The 18,272-nt window shown below is 39.8% G+C and overlaps 2 protein-coding genes across 3 annotated transcripts in view; one reads left to right on the forward strand and one right to left on the reverse strand.

Moving 5' to 3' along the window:
* LOC141808001 (uncharacterized) overlaps positions 1-9,968 on the reverse strand; it is a 13,448-nt gene extending 3,480 nt beyond the window's left edge. Inside the window, exons 1-10 of one of the 2 annotated variants that reach the window (XM_074694271.1) lie at positions 9,757-9,968; positions 7,613-7,852; positions 7,373-7,490; positions 4,499-4,651; positions 4,213-4,407; positions 2,050-2,123; positions 1,654-1,851; positions 1,414-1,551; positions 1,235-1,324; positions 996-1,139 (exon numbers count right to left, since the gene is read on the reverse strand). In XM_074694271.1, the coding sequence (XP_074550372.1) occupies positions 996-1,139; positions 1,235-1,324; positions 1,414-1,551; positions 1,654-1,851; positions 2,050-2,123; positions 4,213-4,407; positions 4,499-4,651; positions 7,373-7,490; positions 7,613-7,852 (1,350 nt within the window). In that variant the 5' untranslated portion in view covers positions 9,757-9,968. The remainder of the gene's footprint in view (positions 1-995; positions 1,140-1,234; positions 1,325-1,413; positions 1,552-1,653; positions 1,852-2,049; positions 2,124-4,212; positions 4,408-4,498; positions 4,652-7,372; positions 7,491-7,612; positions 7,853-9,756) is intronic. The other variant, XM_074694272.1, reaches the window with a different exon arrangement.
* A 759-nt stretch (positions 9,969-10,727) lies between these two features.
* Positions 10,728-14,422, forward strand: cunh3orf38 (chromosome unknown C3orf38 homolog). The gene is made up of 4 exons (XM_074694922.1): positions 10,728-10,969; positions 11,231-11,406; positions 11,560-11,765; positions 13,167-14,422. The coding sequence occupies exons 1-4, from the start codon at positions 10,843-10,845 to the stop codon at positions 13,528-13,530; spliced, it is 873 nt and encodes a 290-aa protein (XP_074551023.1). The 5' UTR covers positions 10,728-10,842; the 3' UTR covers positions 13,531-14,422.
* The last annotated feature ends 3,850 nt before the right edge of the window (positions 14,423-18,272 follow it).

Here is an 18,272-nt window from a genome sequence, read left to right on the forward strand (position 1 = left end):
AGTATTTTTTTTTTTTTTTGAAAAATCTTGAAATAAGAAATTTCCTGAGCTTGTTAGGTGAGGTTAGGCTCATATCAAGTAAAATTTATATATTTTTTAACTTAAAAAAAAGTAATAAACACTTGCTTTGATTTAAGTTTTTGTAGTGTCTGAGTCCCCTCTGTGTGAAGCACTATACAATGTAGTGTCCTTATGTTTGTCACTATCAGTGTTGGGGGTAACAAGTTAAAGCAATGGATTACAGTAAGGATATTACCATTATGGACAACGGCAATGTACTAAAAGTAATAGTAACTTCACTACTTTACAAGACTTTAGGGACACACTTTCCTATGTTACTTAAGCCATTTTTGCCACACAGTAGCGCCTGCATACATCCCACACGAGTGTTTGACTGAACACTATTGCTAGTGGTACAAATGCTATTTTTAAGAATAAAGAAAAATTATTAACTCAAAGCAATAAAGTGCACTTTCTGTTCATTGAATAGCATTTCCATAACTTTTTTATTAGATAAATTCAAATGTATTTTTCTTAAACCACTTCAATTTTTGCCATGAAACCTATAGCAAGCTGGTTTGTTACCATTAGTTGGTCCACATTTGGTTCATCCACCATTCATCACCTCTTTTATTCTGCTGTTGGTGGATGTTAAAGGCATATTTCTATGTGCAAACAGGGTTACTGCTCCTTCAAGTGAATGGCTGAGTGTTATCTGCCACTTTGTTTACATTTGTACGATAATACACCTTGTGGGAAAGCTAAAGACAGATGTTTTTTCTTGTACCTACTTGGTAAATTTGGGCATTAAAAAACAGGAAAGTAAATTAACTAGTAGTGAAGTTACTTGTCAAATGCAGTAACTAGTAATTTTATTGCAGTTTACAGAAGTAAATACTAACTTTTAACTTAGTGTTATTTTTGGAGTAACTACCCCAGCACTGGTTACTATAAATGCACAGTAAGTAGAGTACATGGTTCCAAGTCTGACAAACCTTTTCGTCGGTGCCTCCAAAGTCAGCTTTGTACCACTTGAAAATCTGGCTGAGTCGCACTTCTTTTTTCCCAGAATCCACCATGCAGGCGTCGTCGTTCTCGAGGAAGGCTTCAGCAGCTGTTCGGAGCTGGCTGTCGATGTCCTGATGGGATGGAGTAGAAGAAAAAGGGAAATGGATCAAATCTAAAATAAAGATACATATTGTTCAGTAAACAAGAAGTGTTTTCTATCTCTTGCCTGTGGAGTGTATGTTTTGATTGGTGGGCAGCCCTTTGCACCACAGTTCAAGGCAAAGTGGATGAGAGGTTCAGCATCAGGAAGGGCCACCTAGTTGACCACATGGGATATAAGGTTAAACACTGCTTCATATCAAACACAATCAGTGAAGAGACCAGCTGAGAGGAGTTTGAGGTTACTTGTAGTCTTGGGTCCGTTTTGGAGAAAGGCTTCAGAAGCTGTGCGACACCTTTTCTGTTCCCTCTCAGGACTCCGTTCTCAATATCCTGTAACGTGTACACCTCTCCTCCAATGAGGTAGCTCACATAATTAAAAAACTGCAGAAGAAGAAGAATAAATAATTTCTATATCCTGTGCTTTTGTAATAGGTTTGCTCTTACATTTCACTGTGACATAAATACTGTTTGGAAGTAACCTACTCTGTATCTTTGCCACATGTTAGAGGGAGCCCCTAAGCGTAGGTACCCATGGATGACCAAGGCATTGTAGATGTTGATGAAGAACGCCAGCTTCTCCTCTCGGTTGAGTGAAAGCAGCTCAACTCTCTGCAGCTGAATGGCGAGCTCACAGTAACGCTCAAAGGCCGGGCTCAATGACATGCCTTTGTAGTCCACTGACTGATCGAAGAAAGAGCAACAGAAAAACAAAACAAATAAATGAAAATCACAGAATCACAGCTAGAGACAGCCTCAAAACTAAAGCACACAAAATAATCCTGGAGTACATGAACCATTATCCAAAGCATCCAGACATAAGCAACCAGACATAACAGGCCTATACTCTGGGTATACAGCCCAGAGTTAATGGAACATTACCTTGCCGTCAGCAGAAAGATGCTCGGAGAACAATTTCAGAATCATTTCCCGTAAAAGCAAAGAGAGCTCAGAGGCTGAGAGAGAAAGAGACAGAGAAACAGAGAGAGACACATAAATTCTTAATGCTTCATACACTGAACCACATTTCTGGTGAGGAGGAGAAAAACAACCAAGCATTAATGTCAGCCAAGCCAAAGACAACCTCATTTGGATGTTATGAACGATAGTTTCTATGTTTTTGCTGTAATGTAAAATGAACACAAAGCTGGTTTTATCACTAGGTTCTGAAATGTAAACAACAAGCCGGCTCTAAACCCCAGAGTATCACTGGAAGCTGCTATGAGAACAGCAAACATGTTTTAAAAATATCAGGAAAAAGCCTCTGCCAAGTACAGAGACTGCACAAACCAAGCAGATCAATCTATGTGCTGGTTAAACTGTTAGAGAGGGATTTCTTTTGCACTCCTATATTTTAAAAAAATGGATAGAAACTAAGAATGCTTGATGTTCATGCTCAGTGTGTACTCATTTGCAAAGCACTTCTTCATGTATTTGTTGTAGAAATCCCTAAATCTGTCTGTACACTGCTCCAAACATTACTTTAACAAAACATTGAAAAAAAAAGGTTGTTGTTTTTTTATTTGAGCTGTAAATCCTGTAAAGCTTTTGCACAATATAAATTATTTGATACTAACAAAGATTTAAATTCTTATACTAAGACATGTTATATATCTTAATGTACTGGTTGTTTTCTCGTGTTATATCTTTGATTTTACAGCATATGTAATCCTAAATTGAGCACGAACATGTCTCTAGCCCTGTTTCCACCAAGCGGTTCAGTTCGGTTCATCTTGGTACTAGGGATGGTTACCTTTCATGTTTGACATGATACAGTACCAATGCCTGGTACCTGGCAGTCAGTATTGGTAACCAACTGTACTAATTTTCGGTACTTTTGTTTGTTTATTTGGTAATAGATAATAAATGGTGTAATAATAACATCTCAAAGTTTATCAATTTGACATATACTGATATATTTATCAATATATAATCACCTACTCATCCACTCCCTCACAGTCATAAGAATGTGTTTAGATACTTAATCATGGTACCATTTGATTTTATGTGAATTGCTACTTGGCACTACAGATAGAATTTGGTCGGTACCTAAGTACCCAATTCGGTACCCATCCCTACTCGGTACGACTTCCCACTGACTAATCCCTGGACAGATCCCCAAATAACCAAGATGTGCTGTACACACTTGTACACACTTAGCCAGTAATTTTCAAAAACGAATATCCCCCTCATTCATTTTTAGAAATACTTTTGTCCACATGCAGCGGGCAAATCCACCGATGAGTTCAGCTCGAGGCTTTTCAAACCCATAATAGGCGCTGTCTTTCAGACCTAAAACCCTTGCCAGCCAATCACAATGAGCTCGCATCATTCAGCTGTGACATTCCAGAACCAAAAACTCTGTTTTTCCGGCGTCTTCGCAAAACCATGAAACAAGTTTTCCACTTTGGCCGGAGTTTTCAGAAAACATTGACGAATCGTCACTTACTGTGCGATAGTGGCTGCTGTATTAATCCTCAGGGCTCGCAGAATTCTCAGAGACAAAGCTTGATTGTGCTTTGTAACAAAGTGCCACATGCCAATCACAGAGAAGACAAATTGCAGGACGTCTTCCATTTTTGCTATTTGTTTACTGTGTCAGGTTTTCCTTCTTCATTGGATTTAGTAGCCTAGTTGCCTAGTACCTACCATGAGGGGGCACGTTGGCTATGAAAATGCTAACGGAATCAGGTTAAACTGAGCCAGCCCATACCAAACTGTACTGACCTTAACCGGACTGCTTGGTGGAAACATGGCTTTTGCTTTTTTTTTGTTCAATAAGTCAGGGGATCTTAAAATTGATTTAAAAGCTGTTAGTTTGTTTTTGTTTTTTTTTTCTGTACTGCCATTTCAAGATGTATCAAAAAACCTTAGTCTCTTTTTTGCAAGCCCCAAAAGCTCACCGCCATAACACACCAACCCAAGCAAACCCCAAAGCATCAGACACCCAGCCAACAGCAAGAAGAGGTAAGCAGAACCAGAGCTCTGAAGGACACCAGCGCTGGTGAACCTGAGACATCCTGTGTCTGGATCCTCCTGACCTACCCTCGATGGGACTGCAAGCTGCTGTCTGTCCTGTGTTGAGAGCTGAATGAGGGTCATCCTCCAGCAGCCTGTAAAGTGTATCCATGGCGTCCTTCCCTTCTCCAAAACCGCCATCCTGCTGCCCACAGCCACGAACACTCACCATGTACTTCTTCTGCAACAGTGCTTGGCCAGTTTTAACGGCCTCAGCTTTGGCTAGCACACACAGGGCCAAAGTCAGACGATGAAAGATCTGGATTTGAGACATTGAAAGCCTGTTTTCCTGCAGGTGTGCAGCCTTACTTACCCATGCCCTTCTCTTTCTGCAGCCAGTCAACCAGTTGATCACCTGAGAAGCTCTTTTTGTACAATGTCAGTCCTCTCCTATGATTGCCAATCACACTGCCATGTTTGAGGTCCTCTACCAGGTCCGCAAACTCATCTCTTTCACACTGAAAGTCTGGGAGAGTAGGAAAATGCTAAACCAAAAACACACATACAAAAACACCAAGAAAAAGTGCTTCTTTGCTTTTCAGCACATGTGCAAAAAAGAGAACTGGTTGAACCACTTCCTCTGTGATTCTTCCCTTAGATAAATGAATGAAAGTTACTGCATGTTTCCTGACATCATACTTCAACAGAGAGTAAAATAACTGTGTTAAAAACGTTATCTAATTTTATCTTATCTTAATTATTAGGGTTTAAACAATATTCAATCAGGGTGACAAATCACTTTTTGAGGGAACAAACAGGAGTCACTGTAGTCAGATCCATCAAGCACTAATGATGTGAAAGTGACACAATGAGGCATGATTTGCTCATTATCTCTCACAGTTTTTGTCTTGTCTGCTTAATTTTTCTTCATTTTAGCAAACACAGCTTTGTTGATTATAGTTAGTGGATTATGTGTCTAAACAAAAGGGCAATGTCTGGTTGAGAAAAATGAAGCCTATGTGGAAGTACGCTGACTTCACCGTCAGCACACGCTGTACGGTGAGTGAATTTTTTTCTAACTCAGTGGTTTAGAAGTTCTTAGGACAAGGAATCAGGAATACTTTATTAATCCCAGGGGGAACTTTGGTATTATCATTGCTCTTTACATAATACAATATTTGGAACTAGGATGTAATGGGGCCATACAATGAAATAAGTGTTAAGTATTTAATTTGATTGTCCAATCAGTGACACAGCTCAGCTTACATGACTGATGGGCGCCCTGTAGCTGCTAGAAGGGAAAGTCAAAGCTCGCGTCATAACCAACGTAGCCGTGTCTTCATTTCACAGTATCAGGAACAGACGGGAGACTACATCCATGTTTGGTCTATGGTCTGTGGTCTAACTTAAAGATACCATCAGGAGGATCTGTTTTTATTGGGCTGCCTCGCCACCTTCTGGCCCGGAGTCTCACCCACACTGTCGTGATGACTTTGAGTGTTTGTTTTGGAGTTAAATGGAGATCAGATGGAAAAAAATTCTTTGTTCAAGACATCTTATTTTTGGATACAACACGCCAAGGCATGATACTTATCAGTACAGTTCCATAGTGATACTGTTTGAAATGTGCCATCAAGCAAACGTAGCAGCCAGCTAGATGTAGCACTATCGTCGGCACGTTACTCTGACGTATCTGTAGGTCAACGTGACAACAAGTAAACACTGTCAGTTTGTATGTAGTTTAATATCTGTCTATATGTAGCGCAGCTGGCAGCCCGGTGCTCTAAGACATGTCTGTAATGTGTAACATTAGTGAATCCTGGTTATGTCCTGCCAGTCATCTACCAATCAGAGCTAATGTAACCTCACTCTTCATTTTACTGATAGACTCTCAAGTTTGAACAGACCACTGCAGAATAACTGCTGACTGTGGGTTGGAGTCAACATTAGCGCAAACAGTTTAGCCTTTTTAGCCTTTGGCTCATGTTTTAACCTTTGGCTCGTCTGTTAGCCTTTAGCTCGTGCTCTATCTCTCTCCTGTTTATCTTTCTTCTGCTCTTCTGTCCCTTTTCTGTCGGACAGTTAGGCTCCAGTGTCCACCACCACTACAAAATTAATCACAGAAATCGTTTTCGGCAGAGAAAAACACAGATCTCTGTGTTTTATCTCTTCTCACTGCTAAACTTCATCAGCCGGCGTGGTGCTGTCATAGAGACTTGGACATGCCGTAAATCAATCTGGTCCTGCTCAACACAATCAGGAAGCTAAAAAGTAGCATTTTGAAATAACCTGTAATATTGGTGCGGATAATCTCATTTTAAAGTGTGGATTAGGATCAGGCATATATCTAGAAGGGAGACTTTTTCAAGATCACTTAGAAACTCCTCACAGCCCCTTAAACATCAGCCCTGTGAGTTAGAAAAAATATGACAGAAGACGTCCATGTTTAATGATACGTGTGGTAAGGTTAAATCAAAACTGAATTAAAATCACACAAAGGACAAGCTGGACAGGGAAAAAAATGACTTTGCAGCTTTGTAGCTTCTTGCCCCTGATTCCAACCTGGTGCAGCACGACTGTGTGTACAAACACTGCTCGTATGTTTCTCATGGTTCACTTCCAATCCTCAATCCTGTTCTGCAAGTCAACCGCTAACCTTTTCTCTTTTTTTTTTCTAACTACAGTGAATTAGATTATCGCTCCACAAAAGGCCGTGTAAGCTCCCTGTTGTATGAACTTTGTTTACACTGTAGGGCTCTAATCAGGTTTAATGGGGAACTGGGAGGCAGGTCGGGCCGCAGGGCTCATGTGGAGCATCAAGTTTCCTGTATCATCTATCTGTGCTGGCACAAGTGACTGGACAAGAGCACACACACACACACACACACACCCACACACATCTGCTGTTACCCAAAAATACCACAATGCCCACATAAGCCAGAACCAGACGTAAGCTATAGTTCATTAGAGCCAGTAGAGAGGCTTTTCCATTAGAGTGCTTCCTTTTTTTGGATGAAATAAATCAATATCTGAGCAGAGCAAACAAATGACTAAAAGCACCGTGCATTAACAGCTTAAACAGCAGAGACTGTGGATAAATGACGGACTGTTAGAGCCGAGAGATTAACACCACCTAAGCAATAAATCTTTCACTGCCTTCATCTGTGATGATGAGGTGGAAAAAGGATCAGAAAAATAAAGAGAAGGTAAAACTTCATTCTTTCACTCAGATTGAGTAATCCCTCACCTCCATCATTCTCTCCAGCCGTGCCCTCTTGTTGAACCTCCCCTGGTAGTGGGGGAGCATCTGCTGGAAGAGGCTCTTCCTTCACGAGATTAACTAACCTCTGAAGCTCCTCAGGAGCCTGTCAGGAAAGGAAACACAAGCTTCAACACAAGTTTGTGAAACAAATCAGTGCATGTTTGGATTTCTCCACAGTGAAACAATGAGGAGCATCCTCAGTTGTCAGTTGTGTCTGTTCCTCACCAATCTTTGAAGGTCATCGTTGCCCCCGATATGGATGTTGTTGAAGAAGATCTGAGGCACTGAGCTGCGTCCTGTCAGCTCCTTCACCCTGGATCTCAGCTCCGGATGTTTCCCCACGTCAACATCACACACTGGAACTCCCAAACGTCCCAGAGTGGCCTTTGCTTGCACACAGTGCGGACAGCCCTGGATGGAGTACACAGTGACCCGGCCGAGAGCGTTTTTCTCAAACTCTCCCATCTGCAGGAAGAAGCAAAAAAAAAAAGGTCTTAAACTGCTCATACTTCATCTACTTTTTATGCGACAGGCTACAAAGCAGGTGGTGATTGCACAATGGGTGTTGTATTTAGACAGAGTTGAACAAAGCATGTTGAAAATATGGCTCCAAAACCCACACTCTGCATTCAAAGTGGGGGGACTGCAGCCTTGTTCTTATAGCCAGTGGAGGGATTAAAGCCAGTAATCTCACAGTCCTTTAAATGTGATTAGAGGAGTTAAGGAAATGTTCTTGAGAAATGGATAATGGCTCAACTTCCTTCTGGCTCATTTCTTAACATTTCCTTGTGTTGAAAGCAGGCTAACTGTGGTCTGTATTTCATCGTTTGAAATGTCTGTGAATATTAATCATTCCTTCATTTAATCTGATAAAACTTTGGGTAAGGCATAAACTAATATTAGTTCAGGGTCTTACCACACCTCGGGTCAAGTTTTATTTGAAAAACAGGTCAAGGTCCAAAGTTCTTTCACTGAAGATGTCAGTAAATAGGACAATGGCATATTTCCAAAACAAGAAATAAACTTTACAACATTGTGTTAGCTGGCTGTAGTTTGTAAGAAGTGCCTGCAATGCCAGTGTGATTGACTGAGTATTGAATCTTTGTTTTCTTCAGCTAAGATAAGTTTATTGGTATGAAACTATTTTTTTAATGATAGCAACATGTTTCTAAACAGTTGGGCTGAGAACAGCGAAATACTGATGAGTTTTGTAATGCCAACAAAACACACGAAGATTCATCCCCAGTTGATGCGGTTCATTAGCAACAGGACCAGAGTCGCTCAGCAGTGTAAATGAAATCACTAAGTGAGAGACCAGATGAAGAAAAATTAAACATACGAGAATCTGGAGAAATCTACACAAAAGGGACAAGGCCTGAAACCAGTAGTGGCTGACTGTGATCTTAAGACCCTTTGGTGGCAAAATATTAAAAACAGACATGACTCTGTAGTAGAAATCACTGCACAGGATTAAAATCTCATCATCTAGAGAGGGAGACACGTATGATGCAGCAACATTAATGTTAACTCTGGGCTCAACTCGATTAGAATTAATCTGATGTCAAGTGAAAAACTTATCTGTGAGCTGAAAAATCAAAAGGCTGAACCGCATTTGTGATCTGGATACTGACTTTTTCATTTTTTCTATGCAGCAAAAAGGTGTTTTAACTTCATTTTTGCATACTTTGATTTGATTTTGCACTATGAATTTTTATAAGAGTTTAGGTGTCAAACTACCCTTACCTGCTCCATAAAACAACAACAACAAAAAGGTGAAGACAAGGAAATCCCAAACTATTGAGCAGCTGAAACCAAAATTCAACTTCAACTTCTGTTCCCAAACTTTTACAGGGTTGTTAAAAGAAGAGGTGATGCAACACAATGGTATACGAATATGCTCCCGTACAAACTGTTTTAAACGTGCTGAAAAAATAAAATAAAATAAAGATAAGATGATAATACCATTTTCCCAGTTTTTCCACTTGGTGTTCTGTTTCAGTACCTTTTTCTGTTATATATAAGCTTTTGAAAAATTCCAAACATCATTTTTTAAAAATCAATTTATCAGCATTTTGCACAGCAAACTCTCAGGGTGCTGGGGTTGTCAACAAATCATTAAATAGATCACATTTAACCATTTTGTGGGGGTGAAATAACATAAAAATGCAATTTTAGTTGCCATTTTTGATGGAGTTATATCTATAAATAATGTAGCGTTACACAAAAAGCGACAATGATTAAGATGAAGCTCAAATTTAGGGTGGTATGGAGTATAGTGTGCGCTGTAACATTACACGGTCACGGCTAAACTAAGGGGTAGCGTTAACTTGCTAATGTTGACATATTAGCAAATAATAAGAGTGCGTTACCTTGCAGCGATTTACAGCACAATTTTAGCTCGCTCAGTCAACCCCCGCTGTCCTCTTCATTAAAGTAAATTAGTTAAGACATTTGCTATGTGCAGCGCCTGCTGACCAGTCGGTTGTCTTTCAGGGAAATAACCCAGGTGCGCTCACAGTACACCATCCCTGCTCTCCTGCGCAGGCTAGCCCATAATAGCTGCTTTCGCTATCCTGTACCACGATGCCTTCAGGTGATCCTCGTTAACGAAAAAATCTTCAGCAGTTTGGAAAATTATAGTCAGAAGATTATTGCTTGTGTTTTATACATCCCGCTTTCTGTAAAGGATGTTATCTGACAAAGAAAAGAATCACCTTGAGTTGTTTCTGTAGACAAGATTAGCTTGACACTATCAAGAAAATTTAAAATTTGATAATAATAATACTAATAATACTAATAATACTAAGGATAATAATAATAATAATAATAATAATAATAATAACAACAACAACAACAACAACAACAACAACAGTGTTTGCTTATTATTTGAGAGATTGCTTAGTTTTTTTTAATACATGCTTAAATTAAGAAAGATATTTGAACCAACAACAACTAGTAAGGTAGAAAGAAACGATTTGGCACATCCAATGTAATATATAAAACTAACTATTAAGTGCAAGATCCAGTTGATGGCTTGTCCCAATGATGGCACACATCAATATCATCTGGTTAAAAAAAAAAAAAACATAACGAAACAGGATAACTTTGCTTTCTACTACCACTACAACAAATGGCACTATCGTGAAAATGGTGAGGGAAGGTGAATAAAAAAAACAAAAAAAAAAAAAAAAAAAAAAAAAAACCTTTAAAATCATCAAATTATGCATTTGGTAGACATAACAAGTGAGGCAGGGGGAAAACAATATGATACATCCGACAAGACTGGCCTCTTCTGAATAACACATTTAATTCCCATAGCACTGAAGGCAACACATCCTTGCCGGAAGAAACGTTGTAGAACGCTGAGTGCCATGTGTTTCACTCCGGACTATTTGACTGAAGGACCCGACCAAAGCAGGAAGAGCCTCAAAGTTTGTTTTTATTTTTAAACAGAAATGCCGGGGCTGTCAGAAACAGAGCAAGCGGGATGTACGAAAATACTGAATTTAATGTCAAAAGGCGATTTACTGTCACTTTGTGACACCGTCACGGGTAAAATGATAGTCGTGGAAGATGAAACAGGTATGCCTCCAGACTCTGCGTTTGCTACATATCATAAAAAACTGAGGTTATAATAACTAGCATTGAATTGACTTTGATGACTGAGACAATCAACTCAGCATAAAAACATTCAGCTATTTTGTGAATCATCAATTTGTTGCTGAACAGCAAACTAGCTAGTTTCTTCTTGCCGCACCATAACAAGCTGTCAGTATCTCAAAGGTGCATTTAAGTGTACTCTGCTCGGTTAAAAGATGTTCAGATTCTCTTCTTTTCTTACAGAGGCTATTAAAACTGTTCTGTCCTTCACACAAAACGCCGAGGAGTTTCTGAAAAGGAAAAAGGTTTATCGCGAACTCATTTTTAAGTACCTGGCCAAAGAAGGTGTGTCGATGCCTCCCAACAGCGAGAAACACCAGCTGGTGAAAAGGGCGCTGGAGCTCTGGTCCCCTGGGAAGGTAGGATGTTTGTGTTGAGTAATAATTCCATCATAAGTTTTTACAAGGTCAGGTTAGAACAAATGGTCTTGAGTGGCAGCTAAATATGTCTCAACATGGCTAGCCCCATGGTAGCAATGATTGGAGATAACTAATGAATACATGTTTTTGAAGGAAATGGTTGGAAGGAGTCCACCCACAGCGTCTGACATAACGGAGCTCAAGGCTAAAGAAGACTTTGACCCCCAGGTGCTTGGACAGCACTTCTGCCAGTGGTTCTATAAGCTTCTGAACAGTCAGAACCCCTCGCTGGGACAGCAGCCTCAAGAATGGGGACCACAGCACTTCTGGCCAGATGTGAAGCTTAATCTACTTGTCAGGTAAAAATGCCACTTACATTTGGGGAATTCAGCTGTTGTCTGAGCTGGATCAACTATTTCCCATAACTGAAAATCTTAAAAAGACTGCTTTGGGACATTTTTGTAGCATCATATGTCTCCAGTGATTGTTGAGTAAATGTCAAGGATCAAGATCCCTATGTATGCCTTTGTGAGTGTTACTTTTCATTTTGAATTTCATTCTGATATATTAATTTAAGCTTCTTTATGACAGATTAAAAAAGAAAATACCAAAATACTGAATTAATTCTGTCAAAAGTACCAGGTACCGTTCACAAAAATTAAAAGGTACCATGTTTAGGTACCTAAATACATCATTGTGACTGTGAGGGAGTGGAAGAGTATGAGATTTTCCATGCTGGAAATGAACACAGTGTTATAAGGTGATATATTGAAGAATAGAAATAGAAATAGAAAATACTTTATTTATCCCCGAGGGGAAATTCAGGAGTCACCGCAGCATTTAAGAAAACAAAAGTAAGAAAGAGAATAGAAAGTGCAAAAATGTCCATAAGAAATTAGATGACGACATCCCGTCCACCACTCGTCCACCACTCTCCAGCCCAGCCAGTCTCCACCTCCACAGGGTCCAGGACTGAGCCTCCCCAGCAGTCTGTTCAGTCTCTGTCTCCTGGATCCTGTCTGCTCACAGCAGGCGAAGCTCCCCCGATGTGTCGCGGCGTCCGATGTCAGCTCTGTCAGCCACGTCCGTGAACAGCACGATGCCGCTGGGTTAGCACAGCTAGCTCATCCATCCCCCGGAGCGAGATCCCACGTTCCCAACAACGATGGATGGAAGGACAGGTCCACGTCGTCACCTCCCAGCTCACATCCGAGAACCAGCACGTCGTCCTCACCTCCTCCTCTTCAGCTCGAGGGAAATCATCAAGCCCTACACTAGTTAGCATTGACATGCTACAGGCTGCTAACAGCTAATTTCGCATGTAAACAATGCAGCCATGGTTACATGTAGGATCTCCAGACAAACACAGGAGAAAAGTAGTAAAAAATATCGCCGAAGCCACAAAAAGTTTGGTGTCCGTGACCGACAATGAACCATACAAAGTGATGATCCACTCCAAATACAAAGATTACGAAAAAGAGACGAAGAAATTACAAGAAACGGACAAAGACGAGAGAGCTGCTGCAACAGGCAGCTACTTGGGTAGCGCCTAGCAACGGAAAAAAAGAGATACGCTAGAATAGATACGCTAGAATAGCTAGAATAGATAGAATAGATACGCTAAATTAATTGTATTTGGATGCCAAAGATGTACACTCATGAGAGACTTTGATGAGGTTTAGTTTGTTGGATTTGATTTCAATGAAGAAAATCCAAGTATCACCTGTGATGTCAGAGCTCTTTCTCTGTCCTTGTCTCAGAGGTAGCAGTGAACAGATGGAAGAGTTCCTCGGGGCTGAAATGGTCAGTCTGCGTCTTCAGGCCTTGACCAAAGAAGAGCAGCTCCTCCTCTGCCCCAACCTGGAGCCTCGTGGCCTCAAGGTGCTGGCTTCCCCACACGGTTTGGTGAGGGTGGCAGTCGCTGGAACCATCCACAGAAGTTCAACCTGTCTGGGTATCTTTGAGCAAGTATTTGGACTGATCCGCCCCCCACTACAGGATAACAACTGGAAGATCAAGGTTATGCACATGAAGATCAAAGTGCAGGATGCGCTGGAAGGGACAGAGATAGCAGCACCGGCATTGACATATAACTCAACTGACCTGCAGCTTCTATGCAGTTGATAGTGATCCTGTACCTTTTATTTTAAATCACTTACCCTGACATATTGTTTGCAGGCTTGGGTTTTAGGGATCTGAAAGGAAAATATGTGTTACTCAGTATTCCTTTTAGCATTTCAGTTTTAAGAGGATGGGAGAAACTGTTGCACTTGATGCTACCCAGAGGGTAGATCCCCAATGTGACTGAAGTCACTCCTTGTTTTCTTCTTTTGGGGAGATGACATGCTCTGCTCCTTTTTTATGGATTTTTTTTTCAATTGAGATTCTGTACTTTGTTTACAAGTAAGTAAGTAAGTTTCTGTGTCCTGTGCCTTGATAAGACAAAAACATATAAACACAGACATGGATTTACCATTGTAAATATGTATTATATCAGATATAGAGATTTTTATGTGGCTTGTAAGAGGAGCTGAGATTGTTAAAGGGTATTTTTAATATGTTTCTGTGAATTATTAAATAAGACAAGCTGGTTGTGGTTTGATTGAAATGTTCTGGACCTGACGCACATTTGCCAATGATGCAGACCTCTTTTATGGTTGTTTCCAGCTAATTTATATCAAAATATCTCACATTATGTTTGGAACTCTAGCAGTAGTTTATGGTTTGGTTTATTCATTGGGTGCTGGCGCTAAATGTTTACCTGCTTTAAATGGCTTTGACACATGGTACACATCTATCCCTAAAAATGACAACTCTTTACAGACACTATGACAATATGTTAACCTCACACTATATACATAGAGGCTGTAGCTTTTATTAAAGTTGCTGCTGGTTAACTCCCAGCATAAAGCACTTGCTGCATGTCTTCCATCACTTTCTGCTCCTCATATTTCTTGTCTTTAAGCAGCGCTCCTGTTCAATAAAGATGAAAATGCAAAATATGATTAAAGGAAAGGATCACCTGAGTTTTCTATTCCAAGGAGTTTGTCTCAATATTTACATCATGCATCCACATGAGCTGAATAATAAAGGTCTTGATTTGGATTTTTGATTAAAAAGTATATAACTGAAAGTACAGCCCTCATTCACAATTATATTAATCATATAAGATAATTGTTAATGCAAAATAAACTGATAAACACATAATGTATTCACTTTAAAATTTAAAAGGAACTCTTGACGCCTTGATTATTAGACCCACTGTGATGTTCTTGAGTGGACAAGACCAACGGAGAAAAAATAAAAAAAGTATCATACCATTGTGGGTGCTATGAAAATAAGCAAATGCATGTGCTTATCACACCTCACAGTAACAAGGATCCATCAAACATTTTGAGACAGGATACAGCAACTGGTGGTGTAATGATCACCAGGAATAAATATAAGAATGGAATGAAAAACTGCATCCAGGGGTTTTAGTACGGTGGCTGGTAGGTGTCGGCTGAGTTGCAAAAGCAACAACAGAAATGAAAAAATAAGAAAAAATAATAATTATTTTTGTCACCCAGCTCCTCTCAGATTCTCCCAGAATCCCTCATCGTCTCTACTGCGCAGACTCTGGCTGCAACTGCTGCAATGTCTGCGCCTGTGACGGGGGAATTTTGTCTTCAAAACTGTACAATGACAAATGGCAGAGCCACGCTGTCCACTCTATATACAGTCAATGTTTATGACACGACTTATTCATAAAGCTAAATATAAGATGGTCTATTACCAGTAAATAAATACATGAAGGATAGTACAAGGGCAGACCCCTACGAAGCTTTATGTATCATAGCTGAAGTTAAAAAAAACAAAAAAACATTAAGGATAACTAACTTCTTTTAACTTCTGTTGCGGCTGTACTTCCTTTGTGTTGTGGTATTGGCATTTGTGTTTTCGCTTTTACATTAGTGTTGTAGCTTTTGTAAATCATCTGACACCCACCGGCCACTGTATTTTCGGATTGTACAGCAGTTTTACATTTCTTTTAGTAGATGCTTTTCTTCAAAGGGACCAACAACACAAGCAAAAAGTTAGAAAAAAGGGAAAACCTTAATGGGTGCGTGAATTTGTTTCAAGTTGTTTGGCTGCAGGTGCTGCCATCTAGTGTAAGAAGAAGTGCCAATTTTTGGTTTTGTTTTGTTTTTATGTACAATAATGTGTCCCTGATTAAAAGTCGCTGCAACGATATTGTTCACCCTTCAACAACATTAACCCCTTCAGACCCAGCATCCACATATGTGGACATTGTATTTCTGCCTCTCAGACCCATGATACTCCACTTTTTAAAAAAACACTTTGACCTATTAGCCACATTTAGGGACGCTGTCCACATCATCTTTTGGTGATATCACAACATTACACTCTTTTTTGTGAAAAAAAAAACAAAACAAAACATTATATTTAGGTTCAATATCTCTAATAACAACCAACTAATAGAGAACTCATGACAAAAATAATCAAACTTCCTGCCTTCCGTCTCTTATTTGTTTAGTTTAGTTTCATGTCTCACACACTGGTCAGTATGTAAAGAGGTGGTACTGCATTGTAAGTTTTTGTTGTCATTTCTTTGATAAATTTGATTTTCAGGCCAACAAGTTTAAGCTTCTTCAGACATGTTGATTTGTGTTAACTGAAGGATTTTATTCTAAGGAGTGATATAATTCTGGATTTTAATGTCACAGTCTAAAGCCTGGGTGCGGATTTGTTGCATTTTTGTTTTAATTTCAAATCCTCAGTCAGTAGAGAGCAAGCATTTGCAAATGTCTGCCTGGCAGCTCTGCTAGCTCAAAATGAGTGAGATCACAGCATCAAACCCCTAAATTACTGGTATTTCTTACACTGACGAGCTGAATCATTTGTACGATTTTTTGTTTCCAATCTGTTTTGGCTGTGTTGAGTCTAGTTGTCATTTACACACTGAGAGCCCCCCACATCACGGCACACTGATTCTCTTGGGTGGTCAGACTGATATAAAAAGATCCATTCACCAGCAGCAGTCTGGATGAAACCTCAACCATATTTGTAATTTTTATAATTTCATTGGCCAAAATCACACGTGGCATGCAGATGTTAGAGTCCAGTCTGCTGAAGCCTGCAAATATTCCTGACCTATTGTTTACAGAAATCATCAGAGCATTCGTAATATGATGGATCAAATCTTTGCTCCACAAGACATTAAGGGTCAGAAGGCAGGAAATAATCTGACCTCTTTATCTGGAACACAGACAACGAAGGAGGGTCGTCATGGTCTTGGCCAGTTTTGAAAATAGGCCAGCAGGATTTATCCTCTGACTAACTTTTTCTCCCTCATTAATTCTTTTTTTTAGTCACGTATGATCTGATCAGTGCAGCGTTCCTGATGTCATGATGCCCTCATTAGATAGAGTCAAAAATTAACCCACAGTCTGTTTCACATGCTCTAAATTGACTCGTTATTTCTTGAGCAAATCTGGTTTTCCACTGATTCTACTGCGTCATCCTCCTCGGGACATTCAGGGTCTGCCGCTGCACAGACTCTGCCAGTGTGACTCTGTGGCTTTGGTGGCAAATGCTACATGTGGGAAATTATTCTTGGCAGCTGTTTTCAAAGGCTCCTGGAATAGTTAATATCTGGGCCTGTACGGGTCGGAGCCGCGTGGCCCTTTGTGCTTTACTGGGCCATAGTTGTGGTGAGGAGGAAACCACTGCAGCCATTGATCTCGGGCTGTTCACCTCTCAGAAAGAATAATAACAAGCTGCTCGCCTGCTGTCTTTATGGCACTTGGCTTCTCTGCGTTTTAATAAGCGGTTTGGCCACGGTTGCAGCTCTGACGCACACGCTCAAAAATACCGTTGCAGTGGCGTCTGGTGATGGTTTTGACTCTGGTGAGTTTTTTTCCCTCCCTTTTCCTTTCCCTCCTCTAAGAGGGAAGTGTGTTCTCATAAAGAAACATGCTAAAACTTAGCTCCACAGCTCTTTGAAATTACCTATGGGTGGCAAACCATGGACTGCTGCTTTAGCTGTCTGTATTTCTTCACATATTTTGTTACCCTATTAAAATAATGGCCTACGTCATTATTAGTATTATTATTATTATTATTATTATAAAAATGAGTTTTTGGCTTGAATCATCTCTTGATTTGAACAACCAGCTCTGATAAAGTCAAAAAATCTAAATCTTTAGCTAAAAGGATCATGGTCTTTATGCCCTACAGGACAATGGTTTAAGTCAAGAGGCTGACTTAGGCCATTTTATTTCTAGCCTTAGTCAACATTTTGGATTATTTAGGATAAAATGTGTGACTTTGGCAATATAACGAGCTTTCATGATGGCGGCTGCTTCAAGACGAAACAGAAACTTAAGTGCAGAAGAAGCTGTAAACATGATTCTTGAGTCAGTTTTCACTGGTGAGTGATTAGGGTCACTATCATAAAGGCCAGGGTATAATGCTGTGTAGTCATTTAGTCTAAATTTCACAAGTTTTAGTTTAAAGACAAATTTAGCTACTTCTAGCTAGTTACCTATTCCTGGCAAACATGAATGAGCACAAGGCAATAATACCCCTTAGTTTTAAAATTAAAAAAAAAAAAAAAAGTTTTTGCTTTTTGGTAGGGGATGTATGAGTATGCTTACTCAGCGTATGATTGACCCAACATTTGATCAGTTTAGGTTGGAGTTATTTACGTTTTGAGTTTGTTTTATGGAATTAAAGGACAGGTAATGGTCAGGTTTCAAAAACGTGTCTAAACTGGATGTTGGAAATAGGTTAAGTTCAATAAAAACCCAGCAAAGAAGACCTTGAGAAGTGAGGACAGGAACAGTCTCCTGATCAGTTCCGAC

The sequence above is a fragment of the Halichoeres trimaculatus genome, unplaced genomic scaffold (genome assembly GCF_033239565.1).
Source record: "Halichoeres trimaculatus isolate MK-OKI-2021-1 unplaced genomic scaffold, fHalTri1.1 fHalTri1_scaffold_19, whole genome shotgun sequence".
Taxonomy (NCBI): domain Eukaryota; kingdom Metazoa; phylum Chordata; class Actinopteri; order Labriformes; family Labridae; genus Halichoeres; species Halichoeres trimaculatus.